This window comes from Periophthalmus magnuspinnatus, chromosome 3 (genome assembly GCF_009829125.3).
Source record: "Periophthalmus magnuspinnatus isolate fPerMag1 chromosome 3, fPerMag1.2.pri, whole genome shotgun sequence".
In the NCBI taxonomy this organism is placed as follows: Eukaryota; Metazoa; Chordata; class Actinopteri; order Gobiiformes; family Gobiidae; genus Periophthalmus; species Periophthalmus magnuspinnatus.
In genome coordinates, this window is record NC_047128.1 from 23,313,632 (window position 1) to 23,338,269 (window position 24,638).

Below are 24,638 nucleotides of genomic sequence, written 5' to 3' on the forward strand. Positions count from 1 at the left end.
CATCCAATAGTGATAGTACGATTCCAGCAGCACGATGGCTGAGTGGCATGCCTTCTCGCCTCACACCACTTTGCATATCCCTTTGTGTCTTGGGGAGTTCCCTCTAGACACTCTGTTTCTCCCCATCAATCCAAAACATGCACCACAGGTAAAATCATCCAGCTATAGATCCAGAAACATCCAAGTGCTTCTGACCAGTTGCCCCAGCGGCACTGAAGGATGGATCAAAAGCAGAGAAAGAATTTCCCACACAAGAGATTAATAAAGCTTGACCTTAACCTTAACATGTAGCCTGACCGTAAAAGTACAATGTAATTTCATGTTCTTACAGTGCGTGGCAGTACCCTATTACTCCACGTAGTGAAAAAAGAAAAAGTGCCTGTAAGGTCAAAATGAGACCTCTGCGTATTCTCTGCAACCACTTATAGAATGTTTTGTCCTTCAGGAATCGTGAAGTGCACCATTAGCATGCTAGTAGTTGTTAGCCTTATTATTTTTATTATTTTATTTATTTATTTATTTGATAGGGACAATGCACATTAATGAACATCTGTTGTGAACAAATGTAAATATGCCGGATTATAGCTACAGAGCTAATTTACATCCGCAGTCCCCAGGCATAATTTACATCCGCAGTCCCCAGGCAGGTAAAGAGTACAACAAATACATCACATTAGTACAATATACAAGAGTTAAAAAGTGAGAAGTAGAGTTAAAAAAAAAAAAAAAAAAAAAAAAATGATGGTAATTATGATGGTAAAATTGACTCTGGCCTTTGTAGAGTACTGGATTGTATAGGAAAGTTAATAATTAGTACAGAGAATGCATTAGAAACGTAAGGATTAACTGCTGAATTGCTTCATTTGATGCTGCATTAAAACAGTTTAAACTAGTTCTGGGTTTTTTACATTTTGAAGATGGTAAAAATCAGGTACAGCGCCTTTAATGAGGACATCAAAACAGCCAATAACATACAATGGCAACTGAACACATACATAAAATAACACCTAGAGCCTACATTAAATGAGAACAATGGACATTACCATGACTTGATCAATGAGTTCTGGAAATGAAGCACATACTTTACTATCAATATGTAAAATATGTTTGGACAATCTTTATGGACTGCTGTGATAAAATGACTTGTCACCCTAAATTACATACAATGGACAGCACTATTCATCAGGCAATAATGTATTATGCAATTTCAAACGCATTTGTTATGGATGCATGGCAAAGCAATAAGAAGAGATCCTTTGGATAAGGTCCATATACGATTTGTTTGATTCAGTTCATTAGTGTGTATGGGTCTATACTGTGAAGGCAACGCGCTGATCTAATGGATTAGCTATTGTCCATCTATATTTATTTAATTCTATTTAATTTAATTGATTGTGGCACTGTGTGACGGAGCCAGTTTGATTGTAGACCGCGTTGTCCCCAAAATATGTCCTGCACTGTCCATGTCCGCACACGCACGCTGATTAATCCTATACACACTAGTTCACATACGCACCATATACGTGCGATTAACGCGTTTCCCCTGCTCTTCCAACACTAATTCACCAATGCTGTCAGCGCGTTACAATATTTGACTCCGTACATCCAGCTCTTACCTGCTCACTCCTCTGTCTCCTGTGTCACTCCGCCAAACTGAGACATTACTTCCTGCTGGTTAAAATAATCGCTGTTTGCGCCAAAATGCTGATCACGTGACGCGCATTATGTAACTATAGTTTTACGCATTATTATGTGCCGGTTGTCAATCTTTATTGATCGTCATTTATGTTATGTAAATAAGGAAGATGCCACACATGTTCACTGTGAAATTATTTACTTTAATGATTTATACCTACACTAATAGTCAAAAGTCTATTTTCATTACTGTTTACATTGTAGATTCTCACAAGCATCAAAACATATGGACACGTATGGAATGTAGTAAACAAAAAATAGCCTAAAACTTAAAAAAATAGCTATGGGATTTTACATCCTCTGCAAGCTCTCAGCAAAGACACCTACAGTTCACTGCTGACATTTCTCTGTGGTTATGGCGTCATCCAACTATTACAGTATTTGTCCTTTAACATTATCAGTTTCCTTGGTCAACTCATCTCACAGACTCAGTCTGCGCAGCACTTCTCATTTCATCTCAGCCAGCTTGTCTCCAGCCTGTTCTTCTTAGCTCCTGTTTAAATCTCCTCACGTGGAAGCATAGTCAGCTTACTCAGAATATACTAACGCACAGTGTGGAGTATTCAAGTCACCGGGTCCGGGACTGATGGTAAATAAACTTCTGCTGCCTCTCTTTACAATTCTAGGACTCGTTCAGGTAATACTTATTTTGCTAACAATAGCTACTCTTTGTTGCGATCACTGATGTACACACTGACAAGGCAAACCTGTGAAGTGAAAACCTTCACTTCAGGTGACTTCATCATGAAATTCAGAGAGAGAGAAGGTCAAGTGTTTGCGTTTACTGTGCTGTCACCTTGAGGAATTTGACTATACATGGATGTCAGCGTGCCACTTGTTACAGAGCAGGTAACACTGGTGTGCTGTGATTGATCTGAATTTAAAGGGACCTGAGTTGAAGTTGAACCCAACCTATTTTTGCTACCAGGCTAGCAACTCCTGGAGGAAGTTTTAGTGGCAGAACTGCAGGGACTGAGGGCCTCTCTCCCTGCAGCAGAGTGCATGGCTCTGTCTGTACCTCCTATTCAGTCGGTTTCCAGAGCTCGTCCGGTGCCACACACTCCAAACCTGCACACCACACATCACTTACTCCAGCGTCAATGACAGCCACAGTTCATATACAGTCTGATACTTAAGCGTCTAACTGAACTGCATCCAAACCTCTTTCACATATGAGTTTGGTGCATAGCTGGCTGCCAAGCTGAGAGGCAGTTGTATCTGTTGATGTTATCTTTTGTAATGTATTTGTATTTTAACTTCTGTCTTTTGTGTCTTTATGTTTATGAATATGTTTCTGTTGTAATCACACCACCTAAGCAAACGTTTTAAGCATATAGAAATCAGAATGCTAAATGACTCCATCCATCCATTTTCTTCCACTTATCCAGGGTCGTGTCATGGGGGCAGCAGTCTAACCAGTGACTCCCAGACTTCCCTCACCCCAGACATGTCCTCCAGCTCCTCCGGTGAGACCCCAAGGCATTCCCAGGCCAGCTGAGAGACATAGTGCCTCCAGTGTGTCCTCGGTCTTCCCCGGAGCCTCCTCCCAGCTAAATGACTCAACAAATAAAAATGAATGCACAGATAAGTCAAAGCTGACTGATACAAGAATTATTTCTAGACATTCACTGAATCATTGTATGTTTCACAGGAGCTACTGCAAGGACTGGCAACAGAAGTGTAATTTGTTAATATAAAATGGTACATATGTGTGGAATTCTTTTGCAAAATTTTCCAAGACAGAAGTTACAAGGAAAAAATTGTTGAAGCTACTCAACCACTAACTGTCCTACCAACTACAAGTAAACCCATCTTTTAATACAATATTTTACTATTTCCCAGTTCAACCCATTTCCGACGACTGAGACACAGACATCTTTAAAGCCAAAATTGTGAGCTTTAAGCCATGTTAGAATGTTCTTACCTCCTCAGAAACATACCCAGAGTTGTGTTTTGTTTCATTTACACATGATTGACTAATCCTTTATTATTTAAGTTTAAAATGCTCTGTTCCACTTTGTGATGTTATGAAGTGGTAGTTTTCAAGTTAACAGCTACCTCTTACCTTTAATTCAGTAGAGAATGGACATTTCAGAACTGAAATTATCAGAATGATTCTAGTCAAAGTTTATGAAATTTAAAAACACAGTGGAGCACTTCCTGTATGACCACACGCCATTACAAGGTGGAACAGAGTGTTTTCTGTTTAAGAGACTCAGCCTAAGTTTGCAGGGTTTGTGTTTTTAAAATGTGCGAATGAAACAAAACACAACTCATCTGTGTTTGAGATTAGGAAACATTATAACATAGATCAGAAAATAGTGTAATGTAGGAGCTTAAAGAATGCACATTATGCTCTTGGGGAACATTATATGTAGATAATGATTTTAGATTTTGTTCATTGTTAGTGTAAAATTTCTCTAATTCAACTTGAGAATAAAGTCCTCTGACTTCCTCTAGCGGGTAGGTCGGATTCATTGACCTACAGGTTGCCAGTGCGATTCGAGCTCACACAGGTCAATGCTGTTATTATGTCCTTGGGCAAGACACTTAACCCACCTCACCCGCATTGTCTGTGTAGTGCTTTGAGTGCCTTTAAGGAGGAAAAAACGCTTTATAAAAATGTGACCATTTACCATTTTACTATTGAGCTTTGCAACATTATAAAACATATAAAAATCATTGGTATTTCACTTCACTCTCGACAGTACAAACCTCTATGTTTGGCACTAAACCGTACACAGATCAAAGACGTCAACAAATAGTAAACAAAAAATCTAAAAGTAGTATCTTCCACTGAGAATGGGGTACTTGGGTGTGACTAAACGCCCTAGGGTAGCATTGAAAAAACAGTTGTATTGTGGTCGCGCTCCAGCAGGTAGAAGAGTGGTGCTATTTTGGATCAAACGGTGACATACTGGGAGCAGGACTTGGGGGCTGCGTTCAAGTTCCCTTCATTAGAACTGTGAGCAGGGCTTGGTTAACTAGCTTTTCTGGCTACGATTTGAGAAGCAGCACTGATACCATATGACATGAAGACGTAAATATAAAAAATGTGTTTCTGTTGCTATTTTTTAACTTGAGTAAAATGTTTGAATGCAGTGATGTTGACTTGAGGCTTGAACAGTGAATCAAACATGCATGTGACAGTATACATCAGTGTCACGTTCAGTTGACAGAAAAATAATGGTAAAACTTGGGTTACAGAAGCAGAAGTCACTAGAATATATTTTGAAAAAGACTACTTACTATCAGCGCACAGTGGAACTGAAATCACTTTAGAAATTGCAAAATACTGTGCAATAAGTTGGCAATAATAATTTGCCTGGTTTAACCCACTGAACTGTTGAATACTCAGCTAAAATGGTTTGGAAATACAGCAAAAACTATATTGCAGAATTTACTGTAAGACATTAAAGCTACCATCTGTAAGGTTGATTTGTATTTATTTTTGTTACCAGTAGATGGCAGATGTGAAACGTGCCCTCCACCTTCACCTGGCCTCAGACTCACCTGAGCTCTCTGGTCTTCTTCTGTCAGGCCAAAGCTGACACACTATTAGACTGCAGTAATGTAGAAAGTATGTAGTGGTAAAGTGTGAGGATACAACAGGGTCGGGTCAGCCAATCTAATTACAAATGGCAGCTTTAAAGCAGCTTTAAAGTATCATGCATTGTCTTTATCTTGTGGACCGTGGCAATTCACACTATTAAGCCACTTTATTGATATGGAAGCCTTGAGTTCTCTTTTGTCCTCTAACATTTCTTACTCTGTGGTGTGCAGTTGTGGCAATCACGGCAAGCAGTGCTTTTCCAATAAAATCTAAAATCATTGCGAATCAAAAGTATAATTGAATTGTTACGAAATATTTCCAAATAATCCTGTTTTTTTTCCCTTCACTTCTGCCTGTTTGTCGCATGGTTGAAGTCACGGTGTCCTTTAGTATACTATACTGGCCACTGAGCAGACTGCATCAAGTGCAGTTCTGAATGTCTCACTAACTTGTATTGTTGTACGCGGCATGGCCTGCGAAGCACAGGATCCATCAGCTCTATTGACTGGCTCCAATTCACTTTACATTAGAAGACTGTGGCCCCTCTCTCTGTAAGACCAAAATGACAAGTCTGACGACAGCATTTACAATGTTTGTATTGACCTGCTTTTACGTCATATGTTTATTTCACTATTTTGTCCGTAACTCAAGATATAAACATTAATAAGAAACAAACCTTCTTTCCCCAAGGTCGCTCCCACTAGCATTGGTAAAAGGTTTGCTTGACAGTGTTGCTAAGCGCCCTCTCCCTGCTAAACCAGAGTTGTGTGCAGCTTAGCTCCAGATTGGCATTTTGGTTGTTATGATACTCGTGGTCAGAATTCCAAATATGGAGTCTGGCTGTAAATTTGCCCCTATAACCACTAGCCTCGATGAGCTTCATTTGACTGGAGCTGAATGCTATGGGTGACATCACATTCACTTAGTCCACTTCTTTATAGAGTCTATGGAATCTGGAAAAATCGGACATCTGAAGAGATTTCAACATCAGCGCCAACTTTCAATGTGAGTGTCTGAGAATAACTCGCTTTAAGCTTCAAGTTTCTAGTGATGTTAGTAACAGTCATTTTCAGACACTTATTTAATCAAACAGTTAGTTTAAGGGCTAATTTGTGTGAAATGGAGGGTCTGGATGGAGCAGTGAAGTGACAAAGGCTGGGGCAGCTAGGAGCCGGTTTATTCTGTGACCTGTGTGCTTAGAAAAGAGTGACAGTGAATAAACGGACTCTTACACAAGTGTAGAGGAAAATGTGGCTGTTCTGGACCTGCTCCGCCTCAGGGAAATACAAGAAAAATACAAGAAATACAGTTTCTTGAGGAAAGAAGTGGCTTTGATTTGCATCTGTGAGAGGTGAGTGTGAGATCTCACATGCAGGGCTGTGTTTAAGGGGACATTTGTGACACACTTACAATACTCACCTCATCTGTTTAATACAGTGCCCCTGTCTGACCAGTGCAAGTTGGTATCTGTTCATGAATGTACATGCTGTATATTGAGTGCACTGCACATCAGTAGAGCTGTCATATGTCACTCACTGTGGTTACTAGATGCAGAGGTGTCCGTGGTCTGTGAGCCTTAAACTCGTAATGACTGAGGTGTAGATGTGGTTTGAGTGTGCCAACATTTCAACAACTATAATCAAAACACAAAGTTGTTTAAAGTAAATACTATGTAACTAAATAAGAAGATTCAAAAGTCCCCCGGAATCCCACATGTGTTGATCTAACACAAATGCATTACTGCTAGCGTCGGGCTGACTTTACATCGGCGCTAAAGTTGCTCATTGCTATGTTTACAATGACTGACAATACTGATTACCAACAAAGAATACATCCAGCTGCTAAAACACACAACATTACTGCATACAGATGAAACATCAGTCTGTTAATAACAGAAGTAACCCCCACATGACAGTCAGTTTGATCACAGGGAAATGTGTTACCCCGTTTGATGCCGGGCATGGGGTTAGTCATAGTCAGACAGTACATAGGGGCTAAATTTGCACATTGCTTTTGTTTATGTACTAACAACAAGCGACATGCAGATAAAACTATGTACTGAAGCAATATATTCCAGTTACATAACTAGAACAATGATACCACGAGTAATGCATATAAAACTTATCTGATCAATAACAACATGCCCAGATCTGTGTGGCTTTTGCACTCTTCTCTTTACTTGAACTCTCTCCATTCTGCAAACACCTTCCCCAGAGTGACTCGCATGTGAGCTCTGACCTGTCCGTTTCACTTCTTTTTTTTTTTCTTCCTTGCATCCTTGGACAAAGTTTCCTCTGTGTTTTAGCTGATTGTGCCATGGCTGACCCCTCACAAATGAACACTGGACATTTATTCTTTTACTTAACTGTGACAACGCGGATAAGGGGTGTGTCGCTAGCTCCTTTACCTGTGTGTGTGGTGTGTATATTGAAGTGCCGTAAAGCAATTTGTCTATCACGAGAAAGAGAATATACTCATAGACGTTCAATCAGTTTAAAATGTTACTTAGTTCTGCTTCAAGACAAAAATATATATATATACACAGCACTTTTAAAGCAATAACTATTTAAACAGACTAGTAATGTCCCATGAGTATCCACTACCCACCTCTGCATTTCATGACTCCTTTCAAGAGCGCACACTTGTACTCCGCGCCATTCTCTAAGGTCTTCAAATCATGTCTTGCGTAACAAATTCATCTTTTGAAATCTAAACTTCAGCTATTACTATTTCACAGCAGCTGACAGCACGCTCACCTCCTTTCTTCCTCCCCTTTGTAACAGCACGCAGCGGTTCGCCATTAGCCTTGCTCCCACCCACCCGGCTACATCACTTAAACATTTAATTAGAGTCTCAACACGAGGAAGACACTCAGACCACTCTTGCGTTTTGTTCACATTGTTCTGGCTTGAATGAGGAGCCTGTGTCAGATTAATTGTGGCCCACTTATTTTTAATTAAAGTGCTTTTGTGTGGCCCCTTCCTGGAACATAGAAGTATGCAGGGGAAGTGGTGCGTCCTTGTCTACCGTTGCCGTGCGTGCGTTAATCAACTCTTGGGCTGATGAGATTGGGCCAGGTTAACCAAATGACTCCTCATCTATTCTTAATTATTACAGCCCACGGCGCAGGCTACTGTTGTTTTTTTTATTTATTTTATTTCTCGTCACAATTAGAGCTACGTTTCCGGGGCTGTAATGAATATTTGACTAACTGATTCAAGAGGATTAGCCCTCCTTTCTGCACCACTTGAGGGATAGTGTTAAGTGGGGATGGGTGATGTGAGGGGAGTGTAGTGTTCCTTTACTGTAGCCCAGGTGACCGATACAGGAAATCAGTGTGGTAATGGGCTGTCTGTCTGAGTGCATTATCATCTCAGGCTCGGAGTGGCGGCTGATAATGGTATAGGGAAGAAAACGTGTGCTAGGTCGGCCCGTACCTGCGCATAATGCTGTTCAAGGAAAGACTGTTGAGGCAAATGGGATTTTTATACAGGCGTGGTGGATATTGCCAGTATTTTGGGGTATTTTGTTTGGGGTTTTTTTTTTTTTTTTTGGAAAGACAGACATTATTGTTCAAAAGATAAATCAAAGTAGTAGTTATGAATGTTTTTGTTTATGTATCATTTTATTAGATACTGTAAACCACATGTGTCACAATAACAAATTCTGCAAAAGTGTTGAATGAAACTATTATGGAATGAAACGAATAAATCAGAAGAGGTGTCAGAGAACTTGCACTGCTATGCTGTGCTGTACTGAGAGCACTCACTTCCAGCTCAGTCCTTGTTATCTTGACCTATGTCATCAGAGGTATAATACTCCCTACAACTGATGCAAGCTAGACTAGACAAGACTCTTAGTGCAGTGGTTCTTAACCTTGTTGGAGGTACTGAACCCCACCAGTTTCATATGCATATTCACCGAACCCTTCTTTATTGAAAAAAATAAATAAATAAATAATCCGCCGAACCCCTGAGACTGACTCACCGAACCCCTAGGGTTCGATCGAACCCAGGTTAAGAACCACTGTGTTAGTGTGACCAGACTGGACTGGACTGCACTAGATTGGAATGGACAACACTATCGCAGCGTCTTGGGGGTTCATGTCTCCGGATGCGGGGTCTTTTACTGATGGTAAATTAACTTCTCCTGCATTCGAACTCCAACCTCATGGCTCTTTCTGCAACTTTTGGGCTTCACAGCAAGAAGAACCCTAAAACTCCATATATGGTTAAATATATTGTTAAACATGTTGTACACACAGGATTATATGGGCCGTGTGCTGCAGTAAGAGCACACATCTCCAGAATGTACAAAAACACGTGTGAGAAACCAGATGTATAATTAATTAATTAATTAAATGTAATAGGAAAAAATTACATGTATATAATTTGAGCAAAAAAAAAAAAAAAAAAAAAATCAATACATCATACCTATATATTATGGTTGTAATTCCCTTACCCCACCTTCCATCTCCACCTTCATGAATGATCTACAAGTCTGTCATGTGCACTGGTGTGGAAAAAAAAGGCAAATTAAATCAAGTTGAGACAGCACACTCAGCACTCGGCCTCAGCGAAGTAATGCTCACTAAATGACACAGACGTGATCTAGACAGACAATGGAAACACTAATTACACTATAACATCGACTCTTTATAGACAACTTCGCAGATTATTTTTGATATACAGTCGCCCCTCACCTTTCGCGATCTCACTGTTTCGCAGATTTTTATTTTTATTTTTTTATAATTTTGCATGCTTTTTTTTATAGCATATAAACGTGCATTGTGTTCTGCGTCCTGATTGGCTAAGGGACTGTAGACCATTGTTCATCAGTCTCCTCCGTGTCTCCTGTACAGTACAGAATGTGTTCAGCCAAATTTACATAAACGTTCAATCGCAGTGTGACTCTGAAGTGCTGTATGTTTGCAAGTTTTATACCCGACAAAAACCACAATGTTGATGAAACGTTCTGCACCGACAAATTTCAGAAATGCTTTGGGCTTAAAAGTGTTTCAGTGCACGGAGAGGCGCCTCTGTGGATACCGCTGGAGCAGAGACATGAGAACGATACATTTAAAGCGATCATCGAGGAAGAGGGTTATAATCTACGAAGGTTTGAACTTTGAGAGTGTTTAAACAAGAGAGAAATGTGAGAAAATGTTAATGCCTGTGTGAGAAAAGCGTATAAAGTGTGTGGTGAGGGGTTTTACAGCCTTAAAACATATATAATAATTGTAAAAAAATAACGCTGACGACTTCACGGATTTTGTCTATTGTGGGTTATTTTTGGAACGTAACCCCCGCGATAAATGAGGCACCACTGTATAACCATTACAATCAGAAATCAGAAAGAGTTGCTCACTTTGGGTTGCCAGATCCTACAAAAAACAGTGCATTAACAACAAGCTCTGGAAGATGACATGTCTTCAATATATGACAGGTAATGACAGTTTATACCAAACACCTTTAAAGTGCACAGGTACTTAGTTAACCTTTTTTGTATAATTGAACAGTACTGTCCCTTTTAAATAAATAAATAACACTAAAGTTCAATTCTGTGTCACATAAACTGTAATTACTACTAGTTATATCTCACAATGATAAAAAATCTGCGTGGTTACCAAAGCAATTTATAATTATCGAGTCAATTAAATCTCTTTCATGGTTAAAAGCCTTCAAAATGTCACATATAAACAGGAAGCTGGACATGACCGCTGGTTTTGGCTCTACCAAAATAGCCTGAAGTCATTTCGGTTTTTTTTCAGTTCAGCGAGCATAAAATTTGAACGTTTTGTTTTCCACAATGAGTAACCACTCGAATCACACAAAGCACAGTTTAAGTACAACTTTTATTAATACTGGAGTCATCACAGTGCGTTTTGTTACATTAGCAGTGACTAAAGTTAACAAAATGGGTCAATTTTACAAAAGAAAAGGGAAGACAGAAAATAAAACTTTTACCAGAGTGAGTCAGAAAACGCTTTGTTAAATTAGGTCACAATAAATTAAAAAAATCAGAGCCGGTCAGGAGGGGACAGAAGCATAGTGAATCCAGGGCTAGAGAGGAGCAATAATAGTTAGCATCAAAATAACAACATTGTCTGTCAGTTTGTGCAGTATTTACTTTCAGTTTTGTTTTAAATAGCAAAAATCAAATAAAATATTGTTAAATTTTGTTGTTTGTTTCTTTTCTATAATTTTCTTTTTTTTCACGTTTACATTTTTTGTTTTTATCTGTTTTGCTATGTAGATTTATTTTTGGTTATTTAAAAAATGTGTGTCACATTTTCGCAAAATGGTCTAAAAATTATTATTATTATTATCATGATAAATTATTAGCTTTTTTTTTGCCTTGGCAGGATTCTTAAAGGGCCCATATTAGGCGATTTTCTAATCTATGTTTTTGTTGTTGTTGTTTTTTTTGCTATTTTTTTGATGAGGATATTTCCTCATCAAAAAAATAGCTGGAGTTGTGTTTGGTTTCATTTACCCATGTTTAACACATAAATCCTGTAGATTTATGTTATTTTTTTCTCTCAAATAGAAAACACTCGTTCCACCTTGTGATGTCATCATACGGTGATACAGGAAGTGCTCCACTGTGTTTTAAAACTCAATACACCTTCATTAGAATCATTTGGATGATTTCACCCCTGGAATTTCCAATCTCTACTAAACAAAACGTAAAAGGCAGCCATTAACTGCCACTTCATGACATCACAAGGTGGAACAGAGCATTTTGAGTTTTGGAGATGTAGACAGACTGATAATGGAGGATTAGTCATGTGTGACATGTGTGAATAAAACAAAACACAACTCCAGGTTTGTTTTTGATAAGGTAACAACATTCTAACATGACTTGAAGCTCACAAGAGACAACTTTGCGTAATATAGGACCTTTAAAATGTCTGAAAATTATAGGAGAGAAAGACATTTTCCTGAAACAAAATCTAAAAAAAGAACCAATTTTTGATTTCCAATTGAAAAACCAACCCAACAACCCCCAGTTTCCCTTTGAACAAAACCGCCCTATTGTAACAAGACAGATTTTAACCTATTTTATAGAACTGAGCGCAACAAGTGAGTTTTGAGTAACACTACTACTGCTAAAGTGGACAATTACAAGTGCGACATTCAGTTATAGTTACAACCATGGCACTTTTGGACACCCAGCTCACAAGTTACAATGTGTTTTACCAATGCACTGTTTCGCACTTTGCAGAATCAACCTTAGTCATGTTTGCTAGCAGCCTTGTGCATGTGATGGAGCAGGAAGCGCTGACAGCTTGAGTGTGGGAGGTGGCATGGCAGAACACCCGGGGCTAGAAACACATGACCAAACGGACCAATCGCAGACCTGCACTGAATTGACCGCTCTCATCTTAACCTGCGCAGATGGCTGGGAAGGGTGGGCAGAGAGAGGGACAATGCTTGGATGATGAAGCATTTTGTAGATGCAAGGTGGGAATGTAAATAATAATTATATGGATGCAATGAATGGGACTTGGATTGATAGAATAATCCGGTTTTGTAGTTTGGATGAGGCTTCGGGAGCATTTTGTCAGTAGTGTTAATGCGATGTCAACGCGGAGCAATTGTAACTAAATTGCAATTTGAATAGACGCAATTAGCAAATGGCAAAGGCTGCACATTTGGAAGTACAATCATTTCCTCCACAAAGAGCAAAATATCCTGTCTTATTCTGCATATAAAAACTGCTAACCCTTTAGTTTAGATCTGTACAAATAGCCTCTGAAATTGTATTAGTTTGTCCGTTTATATTTCAATAGCTTTGTCAGTTCTTCTGGACACGTATAAAACATGAACTTTGAACAATCCTATGATTAAAACTTGTCAGAAAAATCGCAATTACAAGGAGTAATTGCCCCCCCCCCCCCCCCCCCCCCCCCCCCCCCCCCAAATTGTGCAGTCCTACTTTAAACTGAATTTGCCATGGGGTCAAAACTGTTATGGTTTATGGTTAATAGCTATTTGCAATTACTGTGGCTACTCGCATGAAACAAAGATTGCCAAAAGTTTTAAGTCATTTCAGCTGCTCAAATAAACACAACCTTCATCTAAGCTTGATTATAGTTAACAGTTGTGGATGGAGGGCGACTACAACCTTTATTCCCTGTGCAAACCCAAACTGTAATGGCACAAAATACACAGCTACGTCTGAATATGTCCAAAATCTCGCAAATCTATCAAATCAAATCTAGACCAAAAATTCTGATGATTGACTAGACACTGTTGCTCAGTATACATGGTGTCCATATAGTCTTTTTACAATACATAAAAGTATTACAAAGGCAATTGATATGTTATCTTCATCAGACTTCCTCGTTGTAACCTCATGTAATACACCTCTATACGAGCATAATTAGTCGCACGAAGCGCATCAAAACGGTATTGGATTCCTTGCCATGTTCGCTGTAGCATAGCCTCATCAATGGTTACAATCGCATCTGTTATCGTTTGTTCAGCAATATCCCGCATCTTTGTTCGACACATGATTCTTTAGCATAGCCCCATAGAAAGTAATCCAGAGGTGTGATATCTCGTGAACACGGTGGCCACGAAATTGGTCCATCCCTTCCAATCCAACAGTCTGGAAATGTTTAATTGACATTTCCAGACAAAAATGCAATGTGAAGCTTTTATAATCACGAAATACAATAGAACAAATCGAAGTAATATGTCTTATCAATTGTCGTACACATTATGGACACCCTGTACGTTGGAAGAAAATGCAAATTCTTCCAATCATTTAGAAAAAACTTGAAAATCTAAGTGAATATTTACCCAGTCAGCACTATTATTATTGGTGAAGACCGAATGACAAACCCCACTATGCTGTTGTGAAACTAATATTTGTCCTGGACTGCTTTTATTAGATGTGATGTCCTCTGACGCGACGGGGCCTGCCTGTGGGACTGTGATCATAACAAGTGGTGTTTGTCAGCCTGAAGGCAACTGCAGCTCTGCCAATGGGGGCCGTCTTTTGTTAGAACAGGACAAGTACGTATATTGCCTACAGAAGCGAGAGCCGCGCACTAGTCCAACGCTCGCTCTAAGGCAGGTCAGAGATTGTGCTAGAACATAGTTTGTGTTCACGACTTACTACAATTTCATGTCATAAAATTTTAGATCAGCAGGGGCCAATATACTCACTATTTTTGGAAAAGAAAATATAAATGTGGAATGTTACACTTGTTTTGAGTGTGATTGGGTCAACAAATTTGGCGTATTAAAAGGAACTGTATGTACCCAGCGGTTTTACAGTTTAAAAAAAAGGTACTGCGATCACAAATGAACTTGCATTGCCAGTGTCTTAATGAGCATAAAGGATGATTTTTCTCATCTTAAGTATAAGACCATGCCTCATTATCAAAGCGTAGAGGCTGCACTAGCACTGATTAATGACTGGCTGCAGTTGCTGGGGTTTACAGATCACAGAGAGGCATTTTAGGTTTAAACGAACTGGATTTAGACATTGGAACTGGCAACCCAAATGAGAGAGTCATGTGAGGCTCATTCTGCTTTCTGACTGGACAATCCCCTTGCAATCCAATCCAAAACACCAAATTATAACGTAACCAACATGGCTATCGTGACCTATGTTTTTGTAGTTAACAACACATCAACGTTACAGTAAAAAAACGATATTTCATTTGAACATCTCGACCTTGGACATGGTGCAAGGATAGGTCATGTTTATGGCGGTAAAGTCATTTGACAACCATCGTTTTGCGTTTTGTGTCATGTGAATAGCCCCATCCAGACACATTAACCACAAACCACATCAAAACATCTGCATTTTGAGTGTTGCAGGACACTTCTACCACTTCGTTTTTAAACTATGGAGCGCTAAGAACACCACAGTACCAAGCAAACCCAAGCTATTGCTGATATACTGTCAAATTTGGTGTAATTTTGTATATTTTCAAGCTAGTCATATTTTCACACTGCATTGTTTTCCACAATTTTTGCAGCTTTCTACTAGAGAGTGCACCAAAATTAGAGATTTTTTGCTGTTATTTTTTGGATAGCTGCTGGGTGGAATGGAACACAGCTCAAACGATACAATAGCGGTTTTATTTTCCTGGCAATTTGGAGAGCTGTCTTATTATTTTGGATTGTGCTCAAAAGAACTGGAGATTTGACAAGCATATAAAGGTCTATTTTTCAGCTGCTGGGTGCGAAACTTCATCGTCAATGTGAATGTGCAGCTCATATAGGCCGATAAAGTGAAATATTTGGCATTTTGTGGTATTTGTCGGTTAGCTGATAGCAACACTAAAATGTGTCCAATTTTACTAGCCAATATCTGTCTGTCAAGCTGTACTGTGTGCGCGTACTGACAACGAGTTTTTACATTGTTAACTGTTTGCAAAAAAGTTATTAACAGAATTGTCAATTAAACGTGTCGTGATTTAACAAAACTGAAGTTGTAACAGAAAGTACAAGATAATCCAACCACATACAAAGTGATCACAAGCCAATGGACTGTTTGTATGAGTTTAAACCCAGAATAAATGCATAAGGGGTGATAAAATATACATAATACAGGTGATGCATGATATACAATAGTTTGCAGTATGAGATGTGTCCATATTCTTAATCAGAAACATGACGATTTAGCTATTTTTACAGAATTTGTGAGCTGGTTTGCCAACTATCCTAAAAGTCCTCACATAATTGTCATACAGATTTAGAGATATTTGTTTGTATAGTTATAGTTACTCATGGACTCTAGAAGCAGTCACTTTTGTGCATGTATGTGTCAGCATGCATGCCTGCACGCATGGTAAACTGGGCACTTTGATAGCCTCTATAGAAATGATCTTATTGTTGTATTATTGTATTATTGTTGTGTTCATATTTTCCATTGTTGTATATTGGTAAGTCTAATTCTACCCCAAACACAGGTACATACTTAGAACCAGAGCTGCAGAATAAGCTGCAGTTGATCAGTTAGTTAGTAGTACACAGTTTTTTTTGTTGTTTTTTCTCAAATAGACATTGTATTGGCTCTGTGTAGAACAGCGCCAAGCAACCTCACTGTTAGCGTCACTACTTCCTGTCCAATTTTATCCCTACGAGGCTTTTTCTGAGTTACGCTACAATGAATAAATATTTAAACATAAGGCAGTGGACAGGGAGCTGTGGGTGGATGTCCCTGGCAACATGTTAAAAACTACACAAATAAAATGAGTACTTCGCCGGAGGACACTTCATTCAAACTGTATTTTCCAGCTTTTTTTGCTCTACATAAAACTGACAATGGATAAGTCGCTGTCGAACTCTAAATAAATTAATTGAAATTTGAATACCTATAAATAAGAATGCTGCTATTTCCATTTAACATCAAACTGAGTCAAAAGCCATGGTAACGTAACATACACAGCAATGACACACTTTTAGACACTTCAAAAGTCAAAAGTTCTCGCCAACAGTTGCTCAAATACAGTACAGCTATTTTTTTTGTTCCTAAGTGTCCGTTCTTAATTCTCTTATTTTGAAATTGTGATCCCAGTCTGCTCTTTCCCCTTCCACCCTCTCGCCAGTTTCAGATTCATTTTTACACAGCATTTGCATCTGGACACATACAGAGGTTAGACAGTGTATGCAACTGGACAAACCCAATTCCAAAAGCAGGGCAGCAAATGTATTTCAAAACAAATTATTATTTCGAAGCAGATTGTGTTTTAAGACAATGACCACTGCTGTTTGATCTCTACCAGCATTGTACATTGTTTCTGTATCCATGTGCAAGACATTTAACCCAAATCACCAAACTATTACATGTGGTTTATTTATTTTTTCTATGGTAATGTGTCTTTACAGTGTACTATTATCTTTCTTTCTTTTTTTTTGGTTAGATTTGTCTGTGTTTGTTTATTAAATTAAATATGACTGTCCAGACTTTTTTGGAATAGGATTTTTGTAAGAATTGCATACAATCCCTTAATTAGAAATTCTATTTGAAGTGAAATAATAAATAAAATATTAACAAAATATAACAGAATGCCGGTTACAGGTTATCAAAGGAAAGTGTCACAACCACTATGTCCATCATACATCCATGTATCACAATTAGTTTCATTTTTACATTTAACAGAAGATTTAAACATAAAAAATTAGCCTGATACAATAATTGTATGTATAGCACATACAATTTTTATCAATGGGCAGTGAAATGCTCCTTCTACAATTGCTGCTCAACTCTCAATAGCGCATTTAAAATCATTACCGAGTGTGTTCCAATGTCTGGATCTGAATCCTCATTTAAGGTGCAAATTCACAACGCCTTTGACTACAGCATAATGTAAAACGCACTTTAACTACGCAGCCATAATTGTGTTGATTCAAAACATAATACCTCTTTGACAACCCAGGCCTCCAAAGACACATCATTTAAAGGCTCTGTACCTGATTTTTTTCCATGTAATTGAGCAAAATTGGTCTTATCCCAGTACAGATATATTACATAAGCAGCTCTTGAGGTCAGAATAAGCCTGCTGTGTACTATCTGTAACTCATTTTAAAGCATTTGTAAGAGAACCAGGAAGTTTACTGTTAGCATCCTAGTTGTTGTGAGCAAGTTTGTTCTAAAAGTTGTGAAATGCACTTATTTATTTATCATGGTGGATCATTAGAATGCTCGGAAAGCATAAAGTAAGTGAGGGCCAACTGTAATAATAGTAATAATGTACTAAGTAGTGAATTAGTTTTGTTTTTCATGTTTTCAAGACAGTAAAAATCAGGTACAACGCCTTTAATGCAATAGGAGTTATGGTACAGCATGTGTGTACAGCGGTTATGTGGTACAAATTCTCCTCAAAGTAAAACTGACAGTATATTACGATGTCTTTTGTGATCACAGCTACCATTTTGTTTACTCTTAATTTGTATTCTACTTCCTTATCCCATCTCTCATTTAACCAATCAAATTCTCCCATCCTTGTTCACTTCCTCGTCACCACTCCTGTCTTTTCCTATAAACTAAATAATCACCTCAATCGTTTTGTCAAGGACAGACTTATTATTGGCAATCCTGATCTCGCTCAAGTTCCGCCTCCTGCTTAACACTATGACTACAGCGACATCTAGTGGCTATCATAAGTACTCTACCATCACCTACCAAAGTGCTTACTGTGTTAACTCAATATGGCTCCCCCAGATAGAAAAACTGAAAAAGAGATGTTGCAAAACTGGCTATAAGCATGAATTCACAGTTAATTAATTTAGCATTCCTGATGTGGCAAAAGAGAACCTATACAGTCCCCTCCGATCCTTCAAAACAAGAAAATAAATCACATTTATTGCTCCATTTCTGATTAACATTGTCTCTCTAGAAAATATATAATTATGAATATCTATACGCCTGGATTACTACAGTGGTAACAAGGTAAGGACGTCACGATAGAAACAAGCAAATACGCACACGACACACAGAAGTAAAGCCCTGCCCTCAATGGGTGACCTGTAGCTGTCCCGCAGCAGAGCTCGACCCACCCCTCACTCGCTCCACACTCACACTGTTTATCTGATACACGCACGCCCGCACAGAGAGAGAGAGAGAGGGGAAGGGGCACTAGCACGGTTCAATGCCTACAGCGTGTAGTAATGGTGGCTGTTAGCTCCCCATGCTAATGCCTAAGCTTGAGTTCTAGTGGGCCGTAGGTACAGTGCGTTGCCCTGTTCAGATCCCGCAGTCACATGGCACCTCTCTCCTCCTCTTCATCAGTCTCTTCATGTGGCACTAGACCAGCGGTTAGTGGAGAGCACAACTGAGATAACTAGAAAGTGGAACCCAGTCTTTCTCTCCAGAAGCACTCCTCTTCGTCACAGTTTGTCCTGCAGGTTCCTCCATCCCTGGGTGAGGATGTACTGAAGACACACATGCGTCCGACACACACTAGTCATGGTGGCCCACTAAAGCCATTCAATATTTTACTTGAATTCTCAGCATGTTAATGTTTATTATGTTTTATCATTATTATATTTCATATATTATACTCTAAAGATGGTTTTAAACACTTGTATGTTTTTGTTTTCATTCGTCTTCTGTTGAAGTATTCCCTACATGGTTAATTTTGTGTATCTCTATGCAGTTGCACCTGACTACACTGGCTGACAAACAAACATCTTGACTTCCTGTGTTTTTCATCACAAGATGCGAGGTGCTGAGCGGTCATTGGACACAGTCTTGCGGAGGCGAACTCCTCTCCTGATGGTGGTTAGCATGTCCCCAGTCCCCTCTGCCCCCTCTGTTCCTGTCTGAGCCTCACTAGAGCCAGATGGTGGTGTGGCCGGATCATCAGGAAGTGTGGGGAAAGGAAACTGGCCTTCTCCGAGGGCGTGTGCGCTGGCCACCAGTTCACCGATCTTCTCCACCAGACTGTGTCGATTGGCAGCAATCATCTGTTCCTCCTCTGACCCTGAAGCCGTGCCCATAGCCAGGCCATGCTGTTGGGCGTAGACCTCCAGAGCGGCCCCTGACCCCCAGGCCGTGTTGGGCAGGCTGAGGCGCTTGGGTGATGCCTTCACATAATCCAGCACTCCCTGTGAGTCCTCCACTCCAGCAAAGAACACACACTCCTCACTCCCTGTGCGTACAGGGACTCCGGCATGTCCCCCACTGGCTCCGGGCGAGTGCGAGTCCCCGGGCACAGTGGGAGTTTTCACAGGCACAATGGGTGGTCGGATGGGGATGGGACCTGCGCTGGACAGCGTGCGTCTAACACCAGGTTTAGTGGATGGAGTCCGGCGGATAGTGGCTGTGCCAGGAGTTCCAGCTCCTCCTCCGCCAGCTCCACCAGGCTGCCCCGGTATCCCGTGAACCCCAGGACCCAGCACTCCACTGGGCAGGCCGGCAGTGCTGGCGGGCCTCTTGGTCTGGATCATCCGCCGATAGTTCTGAGCGATGTTGGAATGGCGTGGAATTGTAGAGGACTTATCAAACTCCGTCTGTCCATCTGCACCCTCAGTATCTCCATTCACAGAGTAGCAGTCATAATCTGAGCCTGGGATCAAAGGAGACAAAGATACGAGAACAAAGCTTCAGAGACACGGCAGAATGTGAACTCCTTGTAGCGAACACGACTTGACTGAAAAGTTTAAAAGATCGAACCACTGCCTTCTGCTTCTCTCTTCTGCTTTTCTAACAGATGAGACGGCAATAGCAATCTGTTCATCCATAATTCATTTTGTAATAAGGTTGGAATTTCCGTGGTGACAGACACTTTACAACAATCTTTCAGCTCACTCTAGTCCTATGTCTTGGTAATTCTTTTTTTTTTTTTCTCTCTCTCATTCGAAAATCTGTTCAGTTCAAAGGCAGTCTCACTTCCTCGAGTGTTACCTTGTGAGGGGATGGTGTCTTCCGAACAGGAAGGGGTGGTGGTCTCAGTGCTGTATCCACTGGAGTACTGCAGTGAGTCTCTGTTGCTCTTCTGCTCCATGCTCAGCCCTCTGGTCAGCACCATGGCCAGGTCACTAGCCGCAGGTGATACCTCGTCTCCATGCTGGAAACACAGAAACCGATGAAATGCAAATGTCCTCACAAGGGGTGCCATGCAAAAACAATGTAAAAAAGTAAACAAAAGATCTGTTTAACAACCCAATAAGCTACTACTAAATACATCTGTCACACTATAGAGTCAGAATACTTTTGAGTTTAACATTAGGCTAACTGAAAATTGTATAATGTGTAACAACACAATCTCAGTCTTTATTGTTTTGCAATGTTATTTTATCTATCATAAAAATATTGTTGCAAAAGCTAAGTTTCCCTGCTAACTATCCCACATGTCAAAGAACTTTTGTTTACTTATTCCCCAATTAAAATTACCAGTGCTTCAGATATTTTTTTTCTTTTTGTAACTAATTAGCTTGGATAACTTTATAAACCTGTAAGAAACACATAATATAATGCACAATTAACAAAACAATGTGGTTAATCCTGACATGCCTAGTCAAATTAGTGTGTATAATATGTTTTTTTATGATAGAGCTGTTTTAAGATTTGAGAGGGTCCTTTGCAACAAACTGTCTGGAGACCCCATTACAATCTGTTAAACCCATTAAACCCAAACAAAATAGCAACTAATCAATTTTAGGTCTCAGCTATTTTAGAAAACATCTGCAAAACTATGATTGTGCATTGCACTGAAAAATACATACTTTACCATCAGTTCTTCAGTTTCGTAATTTCTTTTGTATGAATGTTTTGTTTTATGTTTTTTTTTTTTATAAACTGTAATTGACTTGAATTACAGATAAGTGTTAACATAAACAGGCATAATAAAGTAGACAAATATTTCAAACTTGACCCACCTTGCCCGCCATAGCAACAGCCCCCATCCGGGCCCTCTGTGCATCATCAGGGTGGGATGGCCCCGCGTAGCCCTGTGCGCTGGGGGACCCTTCGCTCTCCCTCAGCCTGTCCACTGGCTCCTTCCTCCGCTGGACCGCCGCAGCCGCCGCCACTGGCTGCTCATACTGGCCTGCTTTTGACCAGTCCTGAGGAGGTGAAGGGAATTAAGAACAGAGCCAGACAGAGGAAGGGGATTGGCGCAGACTTGTCCGCGATCCAGCAGTTTTGAGCCCTTTATCTGAGTACGGAGACGGGGGGCTTTCTTGGTGGATTTTCGGCTTGAGCGAGTGCCGATGTGTGGGTGTATGTGGGCAGAGGACAATTCTTTTTTATTTATTTAGCTTTTTTGTTGTCTTTGTATTATGAAAAAAGAGTGAGTGAACGCCAAATAAAATGCATGCACACACAGCAAACTGCAAATGGGGATGTTAATATAAGTCAGTGGATTCCAACCTTTTTGTCTTGAGTACCCCTAATCTTTGTCTCCCACTTCGGGTACTCCTTAACTTGTAATTATAAAATAGCCAATAAATCTTACAAGTAGATTGGATATAATTTTTAGTTTTTGCAATATGGACTTTTTGCCTACCTAATTCTAATTTGCTTTATTCACTTGTTCAATGAGTCTAGCACATTAAGTTTGCTCCCTCAAAGCACTAAAAACATTAAAAATTTCCAAGGATTGTTATGTCACAGGTAAAAGTCACAAGGTCTCCTGCACTGTTAAGTCCATGAATCAAAATCCGGCAATGTTTCTAGCCCTAGTTAGGTGATTATATAATAGTAATTCAATCCACTGGCTGTAGATGAGGACCTGACCCAAGTTCCCAGTATAGGTAGCACATCTGTAGTAACAAGGTGTCTATTGTCTGAAGATAGCCATTTTTTTAAAGTTCTAAAACACGAGATGCCAAAGCAAAGGTACTCAAGTCCAACAACAATACAAATAATGTTTAGAATTTGTTCTTTACTACTATATATGTGCAAAATTCCAAATATTCTGCAATTAAGGATGTAAAAAGTACAATTTAATTCCATCTTCCAAGTGTTTGCGTACCCCAAGTTGCCCATGTACCCCTGGTTGGGAAGCACTGAATTATAAGCAATGAAATGGAGTGATAAAATTGTAAAACAAGAGTAGAGTAAAGAATAAGAAATCATAATTGTGATGCAACAGAAGACATAAGGTGCAACTGAAGAATGGAAGCGTATGGGGAACAAACCTTCCACATAGGAACCTTTGATGTGGGAGAGGAGGAGCTGGATCCAGAGGGGCGGATATAGGGTGGGGACGCAGGAACAGGAAGAATGACAGAAAGAGGTCGGGTGGGGCCAGAGTGAGAGAGAGCGGGGCGGAAGGTAGCGAAGGACGAGCCAAACTGCGGGATGAAAGACAGTCATCAGAGAAGATAGGAAACACAAGAGACTGGCCCTGGCCTTGCGAGAGCTCTGCCAGCACATGCTATGGACATTACATTATTCATACTGCACTGCAAAAAGAATATCTGCATATGTTAAAATGTCTTGAGTTCAGAATGCTCTTTTGGGCATGATTCATTTACTCAGTTTGGCTCTAGATTTATGAACTTTTGACTGGTTTGAGTTGTTTTAGTTTCATTTCAAGAAACAACAACCTTCTGAGGAAGACATTTTCAAAACAGAACTATTGATTCAGTTTGAGGCGTTCTTTAAAAAGTGAAAATATGAGAGTAGATCTTCACACTGGTCTGTTTAAAAATCCATGCAGGAGGATCGGGGTGAAGTTGCCGCTACTGTACACACAATTTTACTTCCTGTGTAGTTTATCGTCAGACTTCTGTGCGTTAAAAGCATTTAGCCGAACTACTGCACAACATTTCACAAGTAATAATAATAACAACACAGTTTGGACTTGAATCTAAAATGAGTCATTTTACTGTAGACAGAAAACAGCCATTGATGGTGCCCTAGCTTAGTTAGATCGAAACGTTTAGCTTGTGCTGTGTTGTCTTGTCTCGGCAGACTTTGTGCTTGGGAATTTAAAACCTCATACGATTTTTGTGTCTGTGGTCTACTGTTTGTTGCACGTTTAAAAATAGTTTAAGACTGAAAAATCATGCAGCGTGTAGGGGGCTTTAGTATGAATGTCGGGTGTGCATGAGTGTTGGTCATGTTCAGAGTTCATACCAGGGCAGCTGTGGCTACAATAGTGTCTTACCACTTACCAAGTGTGAAGTGAATAAACAATTCACTGTAAAGCACTTTGGGTATTTTGAAAGGCACTAAATACAAATCCATTATTATTATTATTATTATTATTATTATTATTATTATTATTATTATTATTATTATTATTATTATTATTAATAATAATAATAATAATAATAATAATAATAATAATAATTCATTCGTTTATTTATTTATTAACTACTCTTTTACAAGAACTCAAAATCTTACAGCTTGAAACAGGGAAAGAATATTGAAACCAGCCAAGAAATAACGTACCATTCAATACATTTGCTACATAATTAAACTTAATCAAATAAAGATTTTAATGTAGATCTTTGGTTTTTGCAGTGCACAGATCAGAATGACATTAGGAAGTTTAGAGATGACAGAAGATCAAGGTCTACAAAATGTTAATGTAAGAGGTGGAATTCATGTAAAGTCACTAAAAGCTAAAAGGTCTACAGTGTAAAGCTTCATAATCATGTTAATCACAGTCTAAAGGTCATGGCATGTTAATATTGTCCCACTCATGCATGCCATTCAACATGTTCAATTCATTTAGGATTCTGTAGTACGGCATTGCCCTATTGATTAAACCTAGTCTCCTATCAAAGCAGTTTTAGCAAATGGGAGATTGCAATTACAGAATGCAGTACATGGCCCGGTCTGATAATGCTTGTAATTTAAATGAGAGGTGCAAAACTGCATTCAGATGCCGCTGGTAATCAAGTGAAGGTGAACACAGTCAAATATGAAATCTGTGGAGCATGACAGACGCTCCAGCAAAACAGAA

General features: G+C 39.5%; 1 protein-coding gene across 1 annotated transcript in view; it reads right to left on the reverse strand.

Annotated features, from left to right (window-relative positions):
• Positions 1-15,683: 15,683 nt before the first annotated feature.
• Positions 15,684-24,638, reverse strand: part of mtss1lb (MTSS I-BAR domain containing 2b) — a 78,343-nt gene continuing 69,388 nt past the window's right edge. Inside the window, exons 12-14 of the mRNA XM_033989270.2 lie at positions 21,598-21,783; positions 20,624-20,786; positions 15,684-20,285 (exon numbers count right to left, since the gene is read on the reverse strand). Coding sequence (XP_033845161.1) covers positions 19,429-20,285; positions 20,624-20,786; positions 21,598-21,783 — 1,206 coding nt within the window. The 3' untranslated portion in view covers positions 15,684-19,428. The remainder of the gene's footprint in view (positions 20,286-20,623; positions 20,787-21,597; positions 21,784-24,638) is intronic.